This window comes from Pelophylax lessonae (assembly GCF_965119305.1).
Source record: "Pelophylax lessonae genome assembly, chromosome: 4".
Taxonomy (NCBI): Eukaryota; Metazoa; Chordata; class Amphibia; order Anura; family Ranidae; genus Pelophylax; species Pelophylax lessonae.
In genome coordinates, this window is record NC_138771.1 from 519,521,154 (window position 1) to 519,544,635 (window position 23,482).

At 43.6% G+C, this 23,482-nt stretch overlaps 1 protein-coding gene across 1 annotated transcript in view; it reads right to left on the minus strand.

Moving 5' to 3' along the window:
- Positions 1-2,165: 2,165 nt before the first annotated feature.
- The window catches only part of LOC309554914 (cystine/glutamate transporter-like), a 45,233-nt gene continuing 23,916 nt past the window's right edge, over positions 2,166-23,482 (minus strand). The window contains exons 6-12 of the mRNA XM_082256650.1: positions 19,703-19,747; positions 17,044-17,167; positions 14,010-14,113; positions 13,837-13,933; positions 12,731-12,880; positions 4,736-4,913; positions 2,166-2,265 (exon numbers count right to left, since the gene is read on the minus strand). Coding sequence (XP_082112776.1) covers positions 2,201-2,265; positions 4,736-4,913; positions 12,731-12,880; positions 13,837-13,933; positions 14,010-14,113; positions 17,044-17,167; positions 19,703-19,747 — 763 coding nt within the window. The 3' untranslated portion in view covers positions 2,166-2,200. The remainder of the gene's footprint in view (positions 2,266-4,735; positions 4,914-12,730; positions 12,881-13,836; positions 13,934-14,009; positions 14,114-17,043; positions 17,168-19,702; positions 19,748-23,482) is intronic.

Sequence of the window (23,482 nt, forward strand, 5' to 3'; positions counted from 1 at the left end):
AATGCTGGTTTTTTCGCAGCTGCCGTTTTTTTTTTTTTTCCCCCAGCTGTCGTTTTTCACAATGTTTTTCCGACTCGTTTTTTCCAACTGCTATTTTTCCAACTGCTATTTCCCCCCAGCTGCCTTTCTTTTCCGACTTTTTCCAAGTGCCGTTTTTCCCCCAACTGCCTTTTTTCGTCTGTTGTTTTTTTCCCTTACTCAGGGGATACCCCTGAGGAAGACAGGCAGTCAATGTGTCATTGCGTGTAGAGGAGGGGCCAAGTCTATGTCAGTAAACACTACACCCCGAGGTACGCTGACACAAGTGCGGCGGTGGGATTCCTTTATTGAACCAATTGTTTGTGTACCTACAGACTGCATTATCTGCTTGTAAAGACTGGTGCGCTAAAGCAACAGTTACATGTGAGTGTTGTTAAACAATTTTTTAATAAATTAGCTTTTTAAAAAAAAACTATTTGCTCTATGGGATGTTGTTTCTTCCCTATATGTGAGAAATGCTGAGCTCATAATCTCAGATTGGGAGCCCATTTCCTGGAAGAAAACCATCTTTCTCCTGTTGGGAGTACATGCTGTTTTTGACCAAGCTTAATTGCAAGGTCACACTCCATATGGTGAGCACCCACCTCATGGGGGGGTCACGAGTGGAGGTGATACACCAGACAAGCCGCTTCATGGTATTCTTTCAACTGATTGTCGAGTGATTTCCTCATTTGAGCACTGGTGATTGGGAATATTAATTTGTCATTACAGATTTGTTTACAATATTGCGATTATCTTGACTTTTAGAGTAACATTATATCACTTTTTACGGATGCACAGAATATTGTTCCCATTTGCATGTTTTTTATTTATTATACTTGTAAACCGCAAAATCGGATAACTTGGATTTTTTTAACATTGTTTTGATATTACACCATACTAGCATTTTAGACACGTTATCACACAGTTATAAACTAGATATTTGAACATCATCATCTATTTTGCATAGCACTTTTATATACATCAAAAGATAATAAAATATTTACAAAAATGTGAGGGGTGTACTCACTTTTGTGAGATACTGTACATTGGTCCAGCTTGGACCAATATAACTATGTATAATGACATACCAGTTTGATGCCAAGTGGAAGCCTCTGAAGTAGACACGGCTTCTGCAGTGATGTCCTCTTTCTTCCAGGACACATGCTGAGAGGCCAGTCTGATGCATTGTGAACACAGGAGGGTGACCGCTCAGCCTGGGTGCCATTTAAAGAATGCTTTGCATTTTCTGAATGAATGCAAAGCATTCTCTGATTGGATGAGGCGAAGAGCATGACATCCCTGCCCTGCCTTTCCACCTCATCCAATCGGAGAATGCTTTGCATACATTCAGAAAATGCAAAGCATTCTCTGAATGGCACCTATGCCTAGCAGCCAACCTCCTGTGTTCACAATGCAGAGGAGCAATGGCTCGGCATGTGACCCAAAAGCAAGAGTGTGTCTACTTAAAGTGTTACTAAACCCACAACAGTAAAATCAGTCTGTGTATGCAGTAAAGCATGCGTGTTCTAATCACTGTGGAACCTAAGGGGTTAATCTTCTGCATTGTGTATAAAGGCTGTTTGATCCTGTCTTCTCTGATCCTTTGTCGTCTTTCACTGTCTCCCAAAAAAACCTGATCTTTACAGAGCCAGGGGGCGGGCTGCACATGCTCAGGTTGGTGTGTATTGATAGAGTTTTTTTTTTTTTTTTCTTGGGAGAATGCATGTGATCAGCACTGTCCAGACTGAGGATCAGGGGAAAATGAAAACTCCTACAACCTTTACTAGGAACCGATACAAGTCACAAGGCTGCTTTATACTGCTGATAAAAAAAAAAGTATTTATCAGTTTATATTTACTAAAATGATTGGATTTCCATGTTCTGTGTACTGTGGGAGACCAGATATAGTGAATGCAGGCTCCTGGGTTTAGTAACACTTTGGCTAATGCCGGTGGAAGCTGGAAATCGCCTCGTTAGGACATATATGCATAGTTCTATTGGTCTAAGCAGGACCAATGTAACAATATCTATAACCTGCTGATGCCTGGAATTGTTCTTTAATATAGCTGACTGAAATTCAGATTTTGGTCCGCACATTCCATCTTTCTATATATAGGGGGTATGCGTGTCAGACCGCATCTGCCATGTCCTGGGGCTGATGCCAACTGGGTTTTCTTGTCTAGTATGTCTTCACTTCCTGAGGGATAACTTCCAGCAGTATTTGTAGTTTCAGTGTTAGTAAATCTAGGAGATAATTGGGGAAAAAAAAATAAATTAGTGAAAAAGATACTCCGGAGGTGAAAACTATTTCTAAGTTGCCTCTTGAAACTACACGTTATTCTTATCAAGTGATTTACTGCCATTCTTTGGGTTTAAAAGACATAAGCCAAAAAAAAATTGCCCTTTCCACCATGAAAATTATTTCAGTTACTGCTACATCAAGAACTCCACTAACTGCATCTAAACAGGGCATTTCTACAACTCCATTTCTGAAAAAGCTGGGTCTCGGTGTAAAATCTACATTAAGGCTAAAGCCCCGTACACAGGTACCGAATGACGGCCGAACGAACGGCCGTCTTTTGTCCTGTCCGCTGAAAACTGCAAAAGACTGCACACGAATTTTGTCGGCCAACAACAGCCGACTGCAGAAGTGATGTCATGTGATGGTTAACTTTCCGTGTGTTTTTTCTTTTCTGAGCATGCCCAGTCTTGCTAATCGGCTGTTTGTCGGCCGAATTCTGTACTGACGGAGGAACAATCGGCCGTTCTGGTGTTGGCCAACAAAAATTTTAATGCCTGCACACCAGATTCTGTTCGGCCGAAAAGTCAGTCGGTTGTTGGAAGCATCATACTAACAAGCCGACAATCGGCCGATCGTTCGGCGGCCGAATATTTACGGCCGACAATCGCTACGTGTGTACAGGGCTTTAGTTCACAACTATGCAGTTTGCTTTTAATCCATTTCTGCAGTGCTTTTTGCATCTTTTATTCTTTTTTTTTTTTTTTTTTTTCCTTAAGCCACGTTGTTGGATGGATTAAAAAATCGCAAATTGGGGGGGGGGGAAAAAAACACACTACATGCTTTTCTACAGCTTCTCCATTTATGTTTATTGAACCAAAAATGCACCGTTTTGCTTTTTAAAAAAAGTCCTGACCCTTTCCAAAAATCCAGAGGCTGAAAAAAGCATAAATGTGAACGCGTCCCGTAGGAAACCATGTTAAATTGACTGTAGTGCTTTACTGCAAAAAGTATTAAACACATACATGTGAACAGAGCCTAAAAACAATGCAATGATTTGCAAATCTCATATACACGTTATTCACAACAGAGAATAGAAAACGTATCAACCGAGAAGATGTACCATTTTAAGAAAAAAAAAATAAGGTGACATTGAAATTGATGGCAGCAACACATCCAAAAAGTTGGAACACTGCAACAAAAAGCTGCTAAAGTAAGTGAGACTAACAAGGAAGAGCTGGAAAAAGATTTTACAACTAATTAGGTTATTTGGCAACAGATCAGTAAAATGATTAGTTATAAAAAAGAGCATCTAAAGCTGGATACACACTATCCAACTTTTGTGGTTAGATTTCCTTCAGATTTACCTTTTCTATGTAGTGCAAGGGCCTGCCAGATTGCATACAAATTGAAAGTGTTTAGATTTACCAAAACCAGATAATATGAGGTCAAACCTAAAGGAAAAAGTCTTCAGAAAATCTTATAGTGTGTATGGCTCATTAGGCTGGGTTTACATTGTGCGGCTCGCGATTTCCAGCCTGGCGACTGGTGCGTTTCTGTTCACTGGTTCAGGTGCAATTCAGGTCTGAATTTGTGCCTGAATTTGATTCCTGAACTGGATCCAAAAATGCACAGGACCCTTTTGGAAACCGGACTGTGGCTGCCCCGCACATGTGACCTGGCTCCATTGACAGCGGGTCACACTCACATGTCATGCGAATTAAATGTAGAGATTGACCGATTATCGGCAAAGCTGATCTATCGAGGGCCGATATGTACTTTCCCCCGATATATCGGAATCGCCAACCAAGGTGACCTATATTGCTGATATTTCGGGAAAATGCTGTACCGGAGTGATGCCTGCAGCTAGAGGCATCACCCCGGTACCGGCGTCCATAGGTGATGTTCGGCTGTTTTGTAATGACAACCGATGCAGCTGAGAAGGAGGGGACGCAAAAATGCACAGGACCCCTTTATTTCTTAGACACTCTGACTCACAAAGATGCTCTAATATACCCAATCATGTTATTGAACCTGTTGCCAATTAACCTAATTAGTTGCAAAATGTTCTTCCAGCTTTTCCTTGTTAGTACCATTTACTTTGACAGCTTTTTGTTGCCCTGTCCCAACTTTTTAAGATGGGTTGCTGCCATCAATTTCAAAATTACCTTTTTTTTTTTTCCTAAAATTATAAATTTTCTCAGTTTAAATTGATGTTTTCTATTTTCTATTGTGAATAAAATATGGGTTTGTGAGATTTGCAAATCATTGCTTTCTATTTTATGGAGCTTTTAAACAGACAACCCCAATCCAAAAGAAGTTGGGACTAAGTCAATAAAGGGGATCCTATAGCTTCAACAGTTAGGGAGTTGGGCTTTAAAATGTACAATATCTATTTCAATAGCTACAGAACAGGAGCAGAAGAGAATCTGCAATGACGGTTTTGAAAATGCTTGAAAGGTGGGATAAACTTACTGAAGACATTTCTCCACCGTTGGGGAACTATTTGCTTTTTGACAGTTAAGTAATAAACCGGTAAACCACTTAGAGTAATAAGACAACCAATGCCTGTATTCAGTGGATCGGAGTACAGAGACATTGACACAATGAACAGGCTCATTGTAGTGAACACAACAGGAATGATCAAGGGAACCTGGAAAACAGAAGACACCGGGGTTACAGAAACAAGATCCTCTTTTCAGAAATCTAGTTTGTACTTTTATCATTCACAGTAGAAACACAAATGACAATGTGTTAATTATACTGTACAAGCAGTCAGCAAACATGGATTACCCTCAAGTACTTATGCTTATACAGAGTGTGTGTATGTATAATATATATATATATATATATAAATAAACACACACACACTGAATATTCAAGAGAAAATGGGTACTCAGGAAGTACATATAGTGTTGTGAGAAAGTATTTGCCCCCCTTCCTGTTTTTTGTTTTCATATTTGCCACGCTTAAATGATTCAGATCATCAAACAAGTTTAATATTATACAAAGATAATCGAAGTAAATCTGAAATGCAGTTTTTAAATCACTGCTGACAGAGACAATCTCCTACTGTGCTGCTTCTCCTTTCACCTTTCAACAACCCAGGAAAGCAAATAAACCAGGGGGAAAAAACAACCCCAACATCCAGGGACCCGCAAAACCAGGGTCCATTTAAGGCACTGCCGCACAGAGAACTTTGCGGCCAAAGGAGGCATCAGCTGATGCCAGAACATCAAGTTTGTAAAATTTGGAAAAGGTGTGCACTGACGACCAAGTCGCAGCCTTGCATACCTGGGCCACCGAAGCCTAATGCCGGAAGGCCCAGGACGCACTCACCACTCTGGTAGAGTGCGCCTTGACAGGGAAGGGCGGAGCCCGGTCCCTAATCGAATAGGCCTGTACAATCGTCTGTCTGATCCATTTTGAAATGGTTGCCACAGACGCAGCCATACCCTTCCGAGGTCCCTCAGGAAGGACAAAAAGAGAATCCGACTTCCTAAAGGATTGAGTGGATGACAGGTAGACCCTGATCGCCCGGACGACATCCAAGGAATGCAAAGCAAACTCCTTAGGATGCTTAGGGTTCACACAGAGCGAAGGCAAAACAATGTCCTCATTAAGGTGAAAATCAGAAACCACCTTAGGAAGGAAGAACTGGTTAGGTCGCAAGACCACCTTGTCCCTATGTACCTCCAGGTAAGGGGAGCGGCAGGACAAGGCCGCCAATTCCGACACCCTGTGTGAAGAGGTGATTGCCACTAGAAAGGCAACCTTTTGCGACAGCAGAGGCAAAGAAATCTCCCTGATGTTTTCAAAGGGAGGACGCTGCAAAACGGACAGAACCATGTTCAAGTCCCAAGGAGGTAAGGGCGCCCTCCGAGGAGGGGCCAGATGACGCACACCTTGAACAAAGGTGCGAATCAATGATTTTGACGCCAAGGGACGTTGGAAAAGGACAGCCAGTGCAGATATCTGGCCCTTAATCGTGGTCAGCGCCAGGCGCTGGTCCACACCAGTTTGCTGGAAGGCCAACACCCTCGCCACTGAGAAGGAGCGAGGAGAGACGTCCCTGGATTCACACCAGGCAAAATAAGCCTTCCAGGTATGGTAATAGATCTTACCAGACGAGGCCTTCCTAGCCTTGAGCAGAGTAGGGATGACCTCCGAAGAGAGACTCCTGTCTCTCAGGACCTGGCTTTCAACAGCCATGCCGTTAAAGCCAGCGACTTGTAAAGCAGGATGGAATATCGGTCCCTGAGACAGTAGATCATCTCGTACCGGTAGCCGCCATGGAGGCTCGATGGCCAGTTGAATGATGTCCGCGTACCAGGACCGGCGCGGCCAGTCCGGGGCCACCAGAATCACCAACTTTGGTTCCGAGACCAACTTGCGAAGGAACCTGGACAACAACTGAATCAGAGGAAAGGCATATATCAGACGATACTGGTGCCAAGGCACCACCAGCGCATCCGAGGCATCCGCCAGGGGATCGCGCGTTCTTGCCACGAACCTTCCCACCTTGTTGTTTAGCCGGGACGCGAACAGTTCCACATTGGGAGATCCCCATTTCGCACACAGCATTTGAAACACCTCCGGGTGCAAGAACCATTCCCCCTGGTCCAGGGTCTGGCGGCTCAGATAGTCGGCCTGCCAATTCTCCACATCTGGAATGTGAACTGCTGAAATCGCCAGGACATGCGTCTCGGCCCAAGACAAAATTCTTGTCACTTCCTGGGCCGCCCGGGCACTCCTGGTGCCCCATTGGTGATTGATGTAAGCCACCGCAGTGGCATTGTCCGTCTGCACCCGAACAGAGCGGCCCCGAAGACAATCCGACCAATGGAGCAGGCACAGCCTGATCGCTCTTAATTCCAAGATGTTTATCGGCAGGGAGGATTCCTCCACTGACCAAATGCCCTGGGCAGACAGGGTGCCCAGAACGCCACCCCAGCCCGACAGGCTAGCATCCGTGGTAATCACCATCCACAGCAACGGCCGGAAGGACTTCCCCTCCGCTACGGCCGGAGACTGGAGCCACCACAGAAGATCCACTCTGGTTTGGCGACTCAAAGACACCCTCAAGTCCAAGGCCTGAGGGAGCCTGTCCCATCTGGCCAGTATCTCCGCTTGGAGAGACCGCGTGTGAAACTGCGCAAACGGTATCGCCTCGAAGGCCGACACCATCAACCCCAGGGACCGCATACAGGTCCTGAGCGACGAGGACTGGTTGTCCCTGAGGGACCTGACCTCGTCCTGCAGGGTCCGGAGCTTTTCCTCCGTTATAAAAACCTTCGCTTGGGGCGGAGTCCAGGACCATCCCCAAATAGGGGAGCCGAACCGAAGGAGTCAAAGTCGACTTCTGAGCGTTGATGGTCCACCCGAACTTCTGGAACGTCTGAACCGTAGTGGACAGATCGCGCAGCAAGTTCTGACTGGCACTCGACCTTAACAGGAGATCGTCCAGATATCCCAGGTTTGCAATGCCCTGTGCCCGTAACAGGGCCAAAACAGGAGCCAACACTTTGGTAAACACCCTTGGAGCCTAAGCGAGACCGAAAGGTAACGCCACAAACTGATTGTTTGCGAATCGGAGGTACCTCTGATGATCCTTGAATATGGGGATGTGCAAATGCGCATCCTTGAGGTCGATAGAGGCCAGGAAATCTCCTGGGCTCAAGGAGGCCACCACCGAGCAGAGCGATTCCATGCAGAATTTTTGAACGCGCACAAAGCGGTTCAGAGCTTTCAAGTCCAGAATTAGACGCACCCTGCCCTCCTTTCTGGGCACAGTGAACAGATTTGAGTAGAACCCCCGAAATCTGTCCCGTTGTGGCACCGGGACGATCACCCCCTGGGCGAGAAGATCCTGAACCACCCGATGAAGATCTTGCAACTGATCTGGGGGTCAAATGAAGATTTGAGGGAAAGAATCTGTCCGCTGGTCGCGAAAAGGAATTCGATCTTGTATCCTGATTGAATGATTTCCTGAACCCACCTGTCTGGAATCCGGAAGCAAACGTTCCCCCACCCCTGGAATGGGTGAGGGTGCCCCTTCGGGCAGTGGCGGACTGGGCCGCCACTCCAGCCTGGGCGGTCTTCGGCTTGCCCGCACAGGGCTTCGTGTGGCCACCATGGCCCTTGAAGGGTCTTCCCTTTTCTTGCGTTTTGAAGGCACGAAAGGATCCCTGGTTCGGTTTAAAGGAAGGGCCCGCTTGCCGCGGAAGAATCTACCCTTAGGATTCTGGGGTAGCAGAGTGCTCTTGCACCCAGTGACTCCTTTAACCAATTCGTCCAGGGATTCCCCAAAAAGATGAATCCCCGCATAAGGTATGTCAGACACCATATAGGCATGGCGGGCAATGGATTCCAGCCTCCTATCCGTAGGGTCCTGAAAAACCGGAGAATCCTCTGTGGGTACCAGTGTGGCCTTGTTCAATCTGGAGACAGTGTGATCCACTTTAGGAGACACAGACCAGCGCGAATCCGTAGGAGACGCAAAGGGGTAACGGAGGTGAAACCGTTTTGGCACCACAAAATTGCACTTCAAATTGCGCCATTGTTCATTCACTGTCTCATGAAACTCAGCGGGGCAAGGAAACACCTGCACCGCCTTTCGGGATTTGCGGGTACCAAAAGAGGACTGCTTGCCCGGAGGATTGGGCTCATCCTCTAGAGGTAGTGTATCTTTTACCGCAGTAATCAGCGCAGACATAGCAGCGTGTTCCTCGGCCGCTCCAGGGGGAGAATCATCCCTTTCCTCGTCCTCCGCCTCCCCTTCAGACTGGGAGGAATGAGACCCTTCAAGGGGAACAATATCTACGGCAACCATATCAGACTCACAATCAGAAGAATAAGAAAACTTAGGCCTTTTCCTAGAATCCCGTTCAGCCATCAAAAGGTCCACTTTGGACGCTAAAATCGCAAGTGCAGAAGTCAGTGCAGAAGATTCAGAGGAGCCTGAATCATCCACCAAAGCTGGGGGATATTTGCTGTCCTGGGACTCCATAAAGAAAAAAGTTTTATGGTGCTGGCTTTAAATCGCACGGCGATCCCACCGCAGTACACCGCTATGAAGGACTATACTGATAGACCCCGCAGGCAGGAATAAAACTGATAGCCAGAGGTATTCCCCACAAAACAGCAAAGACAGACACCCACAGTGTTACCACGTTTGCCTGATGATCTTCTCTGCATAAAAAAGGAAGTGATGTCACCGCACTAGGCTGAACAGGACTAAGGCTAAGGGAAAATAGCTGCCCATAGAAAGTAATAGGAGGCTCCAGGAACATGGCCGCCGACATGTGCACAGCAGAACACATTGCCACACACAAGATGGCGCCCAAAGGCGCCAAAACACACTACATACATAGCTGCAGAAGTGTCCATAGTGAAGTCAAGCAGCCACCCGCACCTAAAATGGCGGACACGCGGTGTTTAACCCCGCAGCGGCCGCCGCACATGTCTGCATCCAAAACACCCCACAAACAGTGTCACACAGGGTAGGGACCCCCACAACCCCCCACATAGCGTCCTAGACGCGGTAGAGCCCCCGCAGGGATCGGGAGTGAAGGGAGCCCCAAACGCACAGACATGAGGGGATACCACAGACACGGCAGACTGCCATCCCCAGACAGAGGCCCCACACAGAATGTACTTACCGTACCCGATGGCGTGGGCGCCTCTCATCGACGGGAAGCCTCCCACACCAGGCGGTGCGGGTGCCGTCAGCCAAAAACGCAGGACACTAGCAACGCATGGAACCGCAGTTGAGACGTCCGAGCGAGGTGGCCACCTCGCGGGCTTTCATCCCTGAGGACAGGGATAGGTCGTTTGCGAGGCCAGGGCGTACGCATAGCCTGCTAAACGCTCGATGGCGGGCTGGGATTCCATAAGGCCCTCTGTCCTGGAGCACCAGGACGACCAGTGCGACTCCCAGCTCTGCAACGCCATCGTCATCCGAAAAGCCGACTAACTAAACGCTGACAAATAAACAGCTAGTAGTGCAAAGAAAAACACTTGCAGAAAAGAAAAATCATAAAACAGAAAAAAGGCTGAGACCGTAGCCCCAGCACAGGGAAGCCTATCTTACTCCTAACTAGGCAGAAGACAAACTGAGTTGGGATGGCTGATAGCAGGGGGGTATTGGACCAGTCGGACAGCCCCCATAGGTGTGTCTATGTAAATTACTTTGTTTTTAACAAGTCTTATGCCTAGCTTGCTCCTATGGATAAGAGGTCAATACCCATTGGTGAAGACTGAATGAGTGGGCGGCGACTGTCAGAGGACCTAAGAGAAATACCATCTATGGTTTGTTTTGTTTTTTTATGTACTGAAATGTGACATTTCCTTTATTTCTAAGCACTGGAGCTGGCAGTGAGGAAGCAAAGAAGCTTTCTTCTTTGGGCTGCGAAAGGGCGCTTACATTTGGTCCCAGTGGGAGGAGGGAGGTAGGAAAAATATACACTCGCAACATAGTGTAGATAGAATGTGTAGCCGCCACTATCTACAGTTTGCCCTTGGAGTGAGCATTTTGGTGGCTACACTACAAGCTCCATGGAGGCATGAAGCTTAAAGTGTAGTCACTAATGAGCAGCACCCTCCTAGATTGTAAGCTCGAATAAGCAGGGCCCTCTAATTCCTCCTGTATTGAATTGTAGTGTAACTGTACTGTCTGCCCTCCTGTTGTAGCAAGTGAGGATAATCCATTATATATATATATATATATATATATATTTTTTTTTTTTTTTCTTTTTTTTTTTTATATTGCGTACAGTGTAAGAGGAATCACTTAACCAATTACTTTCATGGTCAACTATAAAATGTAAAAAATTTATGTATTTTCAAGGTTTGGATACATTGTAGGTGCAGAGATTTCATCAGACTTAATCAAATACACAGCTCCCTCTAGTGGCTAATCTACAAATCTCTAGTTTAACCTCTTCAGCCCCGGAAGGTTTTACCCACCTTAAAGCGGTAGTATACTCCGCTTTTTAACTTTTACCTCAAATTAATATCTCGCCCTGCATGCAGCTGCTGACACCAGCGGCGCATGCACTCTGAAGGTCCAGCAGACCTTCAGAGCTCCTTGCCGGCTCAACGCCGGAAAGTAAACTCCCGCACGCATGTCCGGGAGTGACGTCATCACAGCTCTGGCCACTCACAGTTGCCTCAGCGGTGTCAGGGCTTCGTTATAAGGTAAATATTTCATAATGAGCTAGTATGCGATGCATACTAGCTCATTATGCCTTTGTCCTGCAGGCATGTTTTTTTTTTTGTTTTTTTTTGTTTTTTTGAGGATACAAGCGCTTTAATGACCAGGCCTTTTTTTTTTAGTGAAACAGCACTGCGTTATTTTAACTAACAATTGCGCAGTCATGCGACGCTGTACCCCAATAAAATGAATGTCTTTTTTTCCCCCCAGAAATAGAGCTTTCTTTTGTTGGTGGTATTTGATCACCTCTGTGGTTTTTATTTTTTGCACTATAAACAAAAAAAGCGACAGTTTTGGAAAAAAAAAAACTATATTTTTTACTTTCTGCTATAAAACAGAGGCCAACATTTATTCTGCTACATATTTTTGGTAAAAAAAAAAAATCTTAATAGGGGTATATTGATTGGTTTGTGCAAAAGTTATGGCGTCTAGAAATGATGGGAGATTTTTATGGAATTTTTATTTGTTTTACTAGTAATGGCAGCGATCGGTGACTTGTAACGGAACTGCGACATTGCGGCGTACAAATCAGACACCTCATTTTTGACACTTGTTTAGGGACCAGTGACACCAATAGTGATCAGTGCTAAAATAAAATGCACTGTTACTGTACTGGCAGGGAAGGGGGTACTGGCAGGGAAGGGGTTAACAGGGGCGATCAAACGGTTAAATGTGTTTCCTGGGAGTGCTTTCTAAGTGTGGGGGGTTGTTGTGAATGGGGGAAGACAGAGATCTGTGTTCTTGCTTAGCAGAAGCGCAAGACCTCCCATCTTCTCCCCATCAGAATGGCGATCTGCCTTGTTTACATAGGCAGACCCCCGTCCTTCTTCTCTCTTTGGGAACTATCGCAGGTGATCAGCAAACACAGGGTCCGCCAAATTCACTGATTGGTTCCCCCTCTGTCCATACGTCTCCAACGGCGTGCGTATAACCCCTAGGGGCTACTACACAAAATAATGTACAGGTATGTGATTTTGCCAAAAAGAGCCACTTTGCAGCAGTAATTTTTTTTTTTTTTTATATATATATTTTAACAGCACAATACCAAAACTTTGGAAGAGCAAGCTAAACCAACTGAGTACAGCAATAATTACACCAAAAATACAGCAATAATTACACCAAAAATATGCCTTATCTATGAGAGATGAGACCAAAAATCACCCTCTAAAATATTCATAACTTCAATTGTTTTTATCCAAGTTACAACTGCATTAGAAAGCTACATTTATAACATTCTCTAGACTACATCTTATCACCTTAAATGGTCGGGGTAGGTCAGGATGCTTTCGCCGATGGATAATTAGACCGAGAGTTACCAATCCCATGAAAAGCCATCGAGAAAAACTATAAAAGTTCAACAGTCCATAAAGGTCACCAATTCCAATCATTAGGAAGACCAAAGGTATCTAGAAGAGATAAACACATGGTCTAGTGAAGAATTAGAATTTGTCCCTTGCCTCTGTCAACCAAACAGATTTTACCTTTCACTCCACAATGTAGGCAGGTGCAGTCTAGATTCTCCAATGCAGGTGGCGCTTGACTGCAGCCGCATTGCAGAGGGAGAAGAAGTCAAGAGTAACCTAGTTTCTCTATGGTTTCCTGGGTCACAGGAGGCAGCCATCTGATCGGATCCTGATGCGCCATGTGACTTTGGCCATCTTGTGTAAGGTAGAGTTTACTTAAGACCCTGGCTTGGCATGCATTTTGTGGGTGGCTAGAGTAGGGACAGGTTTCCTGTCAGTCAGGGACAGTGCTTAGCATCAGAGAAATGTTTCAGGATAGTAGGGTATGTGCAGGGACACCTCATCCTACCTGGAAGCCTCCCTACTTGGATATGGACTGGCCAGGCCGTATTCTGCTCCTCAAGACAGATGCTGTCGACACACCTGAGACCTTCTTGCTACTGCCATATCACTGTTCTATGTCACATCCTGTGAATGCTCATGGTCAGGTTGCCTTCCCATCGGGCTTGTTGTATATTGCCGAACTTCAATTACAATATATTTGTGTTACTCTGCACCTGTAGACAAATATGTATACAGCGCTATATAAAATCAAATAAAGTGACAATGTGCATCATACACTTTATTTCACTTTATTTGATTTTATATAGCGCTGTATACATATTTGTCTATAGTTCATTTCTCCCATTAGTGAAGGAGGTTCTATATAGCTGCTGTATTTTCTTTATGCGTCCCAAATTATTGGGTCTTAACACTATACCACTTTATATTTAATTGCGCTGATTTACCTTTTTGCACAATTACTGAGTGTTTTCTGCCGCTGCATCTACCCACACACATACTGAACTAGAAATTATAAAGGAAGAAACATACTTGAAAGGAAGTACAAACAAAATTACCATTAATATCAAGGCAGGAAGTGGTGTGTGTCTTCTAATATGGATCATGGAGAACAGAGGGGGCCACTGACCTTCTCTGGAAGCAGCAAACAGCATCCTAGATAAGATGGACAGATCACATTGGTAAGCTGCATTCCATCTACACCAGACTAAAGTCTGTGAAGATAATTTACCTAGAAGCGGCAAAGATTCCCCCATTCAAAGCTCCAAAGCATGACATCGCCACCAGTATGGAGATCAACCAGGAGACTTGATTCAGGGTGTGGTCAGTAAAGGTCTTGCATAGAAAAGGTAACAGAGACAGAAGAGTTTAATGCTGAACTTTTTGCACAAAAACTTTCAATTAAATGTATTCCGTAATAACTACAAAGTATATAAATCCACTTTGTCTACACTAAATGACTGAAAACCCAGATACTACCTTGTAAGAATTGCGATGACATCACTAAGCTGTTCATAGTGTATGCAGAGAGCAGACCTAGCAAGCTCCACCCACTCCAGGCTGCCTACAGAAAACTACAGGAGAGGGCAGAAACAAGACCAGTCACCCTCCACAAGGAGAGAGAGCAGCAGTGACTGGTCTTTATTACAGGAAGCTCTGGCACAGTGGTAAAGTTTCACACTGGATTACTGAACAGATCTGGAAGAGATACACATAGCACACCAAAATTCATGTAAGAATACACAGGCCTCTTGAATTTAGACAATACAATCCCACTTCCCCAAAAAATCGGGATGTTGTGTAAAATCTACATAAAAAAGAATGCCATGATTTACAAATCTCATAAACCCATATTTTATATACAATAGAAAACATATCACCTGTTTTAACTGAGAAAACGTACCATTTAAAAAAAAAATTTACTTTTTAAATTGATGGCAGAACACATCTCAAAGTTGGGAAAGGGCCATGTTTACCATGTTGTAGCATCCCCTCTTCTTTTAACAACACTTTGTAAAGGTCTGGGAACTGAGAAGACCAGTTGCTGGAGTTGTGGAAGAGAAATGTTGTCCAATTCTTGCCGGATATAGGATTCTAACTGCTTAACAGTCCTGGGTCTTTTTTCGTATTTTTTATTTCAAGATACACCAAATATTTTCAGTTATGAAAGGTCTGGACTGCAGGCAGGCTAGTTAAGCACCTGGACTCTTCTACTACGAAGGCCATGCTTTTGTAATAGATGCAATATGTGGTTTAGCATTGTCCTGCTGAAATATGCAAGGCTTTACTTTAAAAATACTTTTTCTGGATGGGAGCATGTGCTCATCTAAAACCTGGATATATCTTTCAGCGTTTATGGTGCCTTTCCAGATGTGCAAGCTGCCCATTACATATACACTAATACACCCCCATACCATCAGAGATGCAGGCTTTTGAACTAAGCTCTGATAACAAGCTGAAAAGGTCCCTCTTCTCTTTGGTCCAGAGAAGCTGGGCCCATATTAGCCAAAAAGAATGTCAAATTTTGATTTGTCTGACCACAGATCAGTTTTCCACTTTGCAACAGACCATTTAAAATGAGAAGACAGCAGCATTTCTGGATCATGTTCAGATATGGTTTCTTTGCATGATAGAGCTTTACCTTGCATTTTTGGATGGCATGGCAAACTGCGCTGACAGACAATGACTTTTGGAAGTATTCCTGAGCCCATGCAGTGATGTCCATTGCAGAATCATGCCTGACTTTAATGAAGTGCCATCTGAGGGCTCGAAGATCACAGGCATCCAATATTATGTTTCTGCCTTGTCCCTTTTTCACAGAGATTTCTCCAGATTCTTTTGTGATATGTTTTGTAGATTAAGATATATTTAGTAGATTAAGATATATTTAAAGTCTTTGTAATTTTATGTTGAGGAACATTATTCTGAAATTGTTTACCAATTTTTAGATGCAGCTTTTCACAGATTGGTGGACCTCTGCCCATCTTTATTTCTTTGACTCTCTGAGATGCTCTTTTTATACCCAATCATGTTAACTGACTTGTTGCTAATTAAGCTAATTAGTTGCAAAATGTGTTTCAACTTTTCCTTGTTAGTACAACTTTGCCAGCTTTTTTTTTTTTGCCATGTCCTAACTTTTTTGAGTTGTGTTGCTGCCATCAATCTCAAATTAACCTTTTTTGTGTTAAATTGGTACATTTTCTCAGTTTAAACATTTGATAAGTTTTCTATTTTCAATTGTGAATAGAATATGAGTTTATGAGATTGGCAAATCATTGCCTTCTGTTTTAGATGTAGATTTTACTTGCCTTCTGTTTTTATGTAGATTTTACATAGCGTCCCAGAGTTCCGCATTATGTGGGCTTTTCAGCAGTAACTTTACAAATGTGTATGAATAAATCTGTGACAGGCCACAATAGACACATATGCGAAGAATTTGGAGCACTGTTTCAAGAACTACAAGCCTTCCCCTGCAGTCCAAAGCACAAAAGAGGTGCTGATGTTCAAAGAAGGTTATCCAGGCTCGCAGAAGCAAATCCAAAGACAGAAGGTGAAAATGCTGCAAACAGTAGCCCAGCCACTATACAAATAGGTAAAGATCTCTAGGATTTCTTTATGATTCTAGATATCTATGATTAAGCCCCATGGGTGGGGCGAAATGTGTCGGAGAAGTGTAGTCGGGAGAAGTTTAGGCTGAAGCTGTTTTTTTACCTGTCTGTTTAGTGGCTGGGCACAGGCGTGTGGCAATTCCACCTTCTGTATCTTAGGTCACAATAAACAGCAATCAGTATAATTTTTCCAAAATGTTTCACCTTTTGTTGTTACTAAGCAGCCCTGGATCTCTAGTCCAGTGTCTTTGCCAATGCTAAAATTATGTCATCAGTCTACTCCAGGTAGCAGAAATCATTCACTACAATCTCAAAAAATTACCTTTCATTTACAGCTAAAGACCATTAGAGATGGACTTTCTTTGCCTGACCACCCTGTATATGTTTTCCTGATGACCACTGATGATGATACTGGGCCAAAATTGCCAAATATACTCAGCCAAAGAAAGTCAGTGGAGGAAGTATACAGGTTTCAGGACCGGTAATTGACTGTTATCACTTCTGCAAAGGGTGCCAAGGCCTCCCAGAGAAGGAATGAGGAAAACAATTACATCATTAAGGCAAAAAACTGTATTAATAAAGTCACCATACCACTATAAGAAATGTGCCATTTTAGGTTTGCTAACCTACCTCTGCAAAGGTAAAGTCAGTACTCACCATGGCGACAGCTTCAGAAGCCAGCACTTCATTCGTCGTGAGGACAGTGTAGTACGCCACATTGGTGAGCAGGTAGCAGATGGTGACTATGATCAGTGACACAATCACAGTTATGGGGATATTCCTGGAAAAATCAAACTGGTGCCATTTAGGCATTAATGCCTTTTGTTACCAACCCAGATAAACTAATACTGCAATATGCAAGTCACCCTGGTGAATCATGATGTATATGATTCATATGAAGAGACAAATTTATATATATATATATATATATATATATATATATATATATATATATATATATATATGTAGAATCATTAAAAGCTCAATATGTATCTACAGGATTTTCATGTATTCACTTTTACCAAAGACAAAAGCTTGGTATAGTTCAGAACAGAGTATAATCCAATAGATACCACTGCACATACAGGTACATCTCAAAAAACTAAGAATGTCATCAAAAAATTGATTTATTTAACTAACTCAAAAAGTGAAACTCATATATTATATAGATTCATTACACACATAGTGATATAATTTAAGCATTTCTTTCTTTTAATTTTGATAATTATGGCTTACAGCTAGTGAAAACCCAAAATTCAGTATTTCAAAAAATTAGAATATTGTGAAAAAGTTCAATTTTGTAGACTCATGGTGTCACACTCTAATCAACTAATTAACTCAAAAACACCTGTAAAGGTTTCCTGAGCCTTAAAATGGTCTCTCAGTCTGGTTTATGTAAGAGCGAGAGCAACAATTCTAGCCAAAAACCTCCTCTGTAACTCTAAACAGCTAACCTGTAAAAACTTTTAAAGTGTTGCCTATGGGGATTTTTTAAGTACCGAAGTTTGGCGCCATTCCACAAGTGTGCGCCATTTTAAAGCGTGACATGTTGGGTATTTATTTACTTGGCATATCATCATCTTTCACATTATAAAAAAAGTTGGGCTAGCTTTAGTGTTTTGTTTTAAACACTATATAGGAATAGTGCATGACAGGTCCTCTTTATGGAGAGATCTGGGGTCAAAAAGACTTCAGATCTCTCCTACAGGCTGGAAAACCTGGGATCAAAAAAAAAAAACCCAGAGATCATGGCAGTATTTAGAACTGCCAGGGCCTCCGAGAGTCATAGACTGCCGTGGACTATCTGGTCCTTGGTATTTTCTATGGTGTACTTCCGCCGCCGGATGGATTCCTTCTCCAGCTCGCACGGACGAGCCGGTAGAAGCATGGGAGGGGGACGTCTCCTCCCACCACCTGTAAGAACAAACAAGAAATTGAACAGCTGCTATGATTGTTCTTATGGTGAAGGGAATCGCTGGCTAAAAAAAAAAAAAAATATCTGAAGGATGCCTGTAGCTGCAGGCATCATTCAGATATCCCCACTCAAAGTCCAGGACATCATATGACATACTGTGGTATGGAAGTGGTTAAGCCCCGTGAGTACGATTAAACAGCATGTTCTATACAGCATTTGTAGAACTGTCCTTCTCAGTCCCTATCATAGAGGAGCTGAAACTCCAATGACCACAGAGAAGATACATAGAAACACACACTAGGGCCAGTTTGGGTGGCAGCCAATTAATTAATTAGATGAACAAGAGTTAGTATGATGGTGTAAGGCAGTGCTGGCCAGACCACTGATGACGTCAGATGAAACGCGCTAGACAGGACTTCCGGGACACGCCACCTTCGCTGTCTGAAGGGCAGGTGGATAGCAAACCAGCACTTTCAGTTTCTATTTATTGCCTGTCTATGCCTGAACATTTTTTAACTTGATGTGTGTTTTTTTTTTTTTACTCTATTAGTCAAAAAATTTAACTTACTACACTGTTACAGGCCTCTTTATGTTCCCCCTAAGTACATGAGTTATACAGTGTCTGCTAAAGGTGAAGGCGCAGTCAAGTCCTTAGTCTTTGGTAGGATTTTTCCCAGTGCTGGCCCTTGTATGGAGAGACTCTCCCTGGCTGCTCTACTCATGTAGGGAACCTGGACCTAGTGTGATAGTGGCAGCAATGGCTGAGGAGCGCCATATCTGAAAGTTCCTAGAAACTTATGATCCTTCTAAAAAAAGTTTTTATTAGGAATTGTGTATACAAACATTTATCCATCACATTTCAAAGGTTAAATTCAGGGGTTCTAAGCTTGCAACTGTCACTCTGTGGTTTTTAGAGTCAGGTTGGGGTACCTTGGACAAAGCTGAGCTACCATTATTGGAGTGCCCAGATGCATTCCAAAACAAAGTTCCTTAATAAAGAATTTCATATAAGTCTGAAGTTTCAAAGTTATTTTTTATTTATGGCACTTCTACAACTTGGAACAAAGTCTAGAATTGCTGGGAGTTGTCCCAAGATAGTGGGAGACAACCAAGTTACCCAGAGGAAATACACAGAAAAATTCAGATAGTAGTGCTGGGAGGAAGTGAACGTAGGACGGCAGTACTGCAGGGCAAGTGAAAGGGGTATATGTGCTGTTGTCTATGGAATGCTCACACAGACACAACATCCTCTACCGTTCTCTAATAGCAACAAGAAAAATATAACAAAAGAGTCCATACAGGAAACATGGTAAATACTTACAAAAGGCTTGATTATACTGTGCTATGGACCTAGATTTGCCAGAAAGTTTTATTTTGCATCAAATAAAAAAGTTGACTTACCTTTCTGGGTTTACTATCTCTTCAGTAACAAAAGTAACATAAAACCTGGAATTTAAATAAAAAAGGAATAACTAGACACAGGATAATGAATGGATTCTGTTTCCGCAGACCATAATATTCATAACTTTAAAGATGAATTCCAGGCATGGTATATTTTTACATAGTGGCATTGGTTCAGCTTGGACCAATGTAACTATGCAATTACCATACCTGATCTGCCCCTGGAAGGTGAAAATCACTGAGGTAGACATCACTTGGACCAATGCAACTATGTATATATCATACCTGGTGGGTAGGAAAGTGCGCTGATTCAATATAGGGTGTGCTGCTACCTTAGAGTGTATGTTGTAGAATATGTAAAGAAATCAGGTGCGCTGCCCTAGTGCATATGTGCAACATACAAAATGATGCAAACAAATGAACCAAAAATGCAATATTAATGCAAAAAAATGAAAACGTATGCAATTCGTGTAAAACAAAAAATGTCCAGAATGTGACTAGTGATACACCAATGTGCAATAAACGTCCATGTTATAAGTCCATAAATAAAGTGCAAAAAATGGTGACATAAACTTCCAGCTTGGGGAAAGGTGAACTGTGATTGGAAGGTGCAAAGTCCCACCACCAGCTTGGCCTCTTACCAGAAGTTAAACGTTAAGGGCATATATGAATATGACCGCTCCAAAGGTCATGCAGCCAGGTAGAAAAGTTCCCAGAAATACAGAAGGCACTCTGACACACTCGTGCTCCCTAGACTCTTACCGGACAAAAGCCAAACAAGAAGCCTGGTTCTATGGTGATGAGTGGTCCTGCCGGGGGTTACGGGACTCTAGGATGGCTGATGTAGTTGCTTGTGTCCAAGAGGAACAGACCCAGTCAGAAAGCCTGACGAAAGAAGATCCTGCCAAAGGTGACTAGACTCTGATTGGCTGCTGTAACTCCTTAGTCTGGTTGACCTCAATAATAGGGGACACAACAGAGGGGACCGCAATAGTGCATTACCAACAGTGGATATTTATTAAAAACAAATGGTTGCACTTACAGTTGTGAAGACAATAATTGCGAGTTCCCTCACGGAGGAGCTGTATGGCGGGGTCCGCCTGCAGTGCGGACCGCTGCCTGGTCTAGATGTGATGACGCGGCGCCTCCTCTCTCAGAGAGGAGGCGCCGCGTCATCACATCTAGACCAGGCAGCGGTCCGCACTGCAGGCGGACCCCGCCATACAGCTCCTCCGTGAGGGAACTCGCTATTATTGTCTTCACAACTGTAAGTGCAACCATTTGTTTTTAATAAATATCCACTGTTGGTAATGCACTATTGCGGTCCCCTCTGTTGTGTCCCCTATTATTGAGGTCAACCAGACTAAGGAGTTACAGCAGCCAATCAGAGTCTAGTCACCTTTGGCAGGATCTTCTTTCGTCAGGCTTTCTGACTGGGTCTGTTCCTCTTGGACACAAGCAACTACATCAGCCATCCTAGAGTCCAGTAACCCCCGGCAGGACCACTCATCACCATAGAACCAGGCTTCTTGTTTGGCTTTTGTCCGGTAAGAGTCTAGGGAGCACGAGTGTGTCAGAGTGCCTTCTGTATTTCTGGGAACTTTTCTACCTGGCTGCATGACCTTTGGAGCGGTCATATTCATATATGCCCTTAACGTTTAACTTCTGGTAAGAGGCCAAGCTGGTGGTGGGACTTTGCACCTTCCAATCACAGTTCACCTTTCCCCAAGCTGGAAGTTTATGTCACCATTTTTTGCACTTTATTTATGGACTTATAACATGGACGTTTATTGCACATTGGTGTATCACTAGTCACATTCTGGACATTTTTTGTTTTACACGAATTGCATACGTTTTCATTTTTTTGCATTAATATTGCATTTTTGGTTAATTTGTTTGCATCATTTTGTATGTTGCACATATGCACTAGGGCAGCGCACCTGATTTCTTTACATATATCATACCTGACCTGCCTCTTGAAGGTGAAAATCACTGAGGTAGACATCACTTGGACCAATGCAACTATGTATATGTCATACCTGACCTGCCCCTGGAAACAGGAAATCTGTAAGTAGAGATAGATTCTTCAGTGATCTCCACTCGGCACCGGCGCCATTCAGAGGATGCTTTGCATTTTCTGAATTAATGCAAAGTGTTCTCTGATTGGATGAGGTGGAGAGCATGGCATCACTGCCCCACCTCTCCTCCTTGTTCAATCAGAGAATGCTTTGTAGTGTACCACAATTGCATGCTCACCAATATTGTGGTCCTGGATCCTGGGACACTTTTAACCCCGCACACTGTCTACATTTCTACTGCCCAGTTTCTAGGTGGGCACACTTTATGGTTTGGTCCTGCTGTACCCTGCATGTGCAGTAGCTCAAATGAGGTTGATTTTGTGATTCTGAGACATGGCCTGGCATACATCAGTTTGTTGCAGCAAATCCAGGACTTTTGGCATTAGTAGCAAGTAGGCTGTGCTCCTTTGCTTCCAAATGCTGGCCTGGACCGTATCTTAAATAGACCCAGTCATTATTTTTAAATCTCAAACCAAATCTATTTCAGAAAGGGTTTAATATTATTGCGGCACCTTGCGTGCTTCTTTGCTTCCATTTTATGCACTAATATAATAGGTTCAGATGTACATTCTATAGTGGTGACATAGGAAGCAGGAGTGCATTGGGTTTGTCTTGTTTTTCCTGGTCCACTGTTTAGCTAATATAAATGAAGAGGACCAGCAGTAAAAAAGCATGTCAGCCCACTAAATACAACATTTTACACCTCCCTCTGACTAACTAACTGTATATGAATGACAGAATCCAGCGGAAGCATCCATTGAGAGGGTGATAACACTGCTCCTCTTTACGAATGTGTTTAAAAAGTGATGTCACCTTAAGGGAAGTGGAAAGAAAAGCTGTACTTAGCAGGATCAACAGGTTGAAATAAAAGAAAGCGATAAAGCAATGCACAGCAAAACACATGCATGGTAGTGACACCCCAACACATTAACCCAGAGAACATCAAACACACCAGCTTTGCAAAGCATTATAATGCACAATAAGGCACTGCAACAGAACAGCCAAGGGTGAATGGGGCCTAAAGGGAAGATTTTTAAAAGGCAACATGGAACAAGTTCAAGGTAAGGAGCCCTCAAAAACCTATCCACACCAGTGGGTATGCTTTATGCCAGAGGTGTCAAACTCCATTTCATCGCGGGCCGCATCGCAATTATGGTTTCCCTCAGGGGCCGGTTGTATCTGTAAGACTATGTATGCAGAGTTCAGGAGTGTGCTACATACAAAGTTCAGGGTTCAGGAGTGCGCTACATGCACAGTGCAGAATTCAGGTATGTGCTACGTGCAGAGTTCAGGAGTGCGTTATGTACAGAGTGCAAAGTTAAGAAGTGTACTGTGTACAGAGTGCAGAGTTAAGGAGTGTACTGTGTACATGCAGGGAGATCCTTGGTCGTCATCTGTTCCCGCCATAAGTGTATGCAGGGCAGGCACATATATGTGAGAGCCGCGAGTAGCCAAGAGGAAAGCTGTCCTTGTAAACACAGAAGGCTTCTGTGTTTACAAGTGATAGTAGTGAGCAAGGAGCAGAGGATGAGAGCTAGAGGTGGCGGAATAAAGTTCCGCTATGCTCTGGCTGAAAAAAAGCCCTGGCTGCAAGGTCCAAATTAAATGGCCTGGAGGGCCGGATTCGCCCCCCGGACCTTGTGTTTGACACATGTGCTTTTTGCTATGTATAACGCATGCCCACTGGTGTGCACAGTGAAGT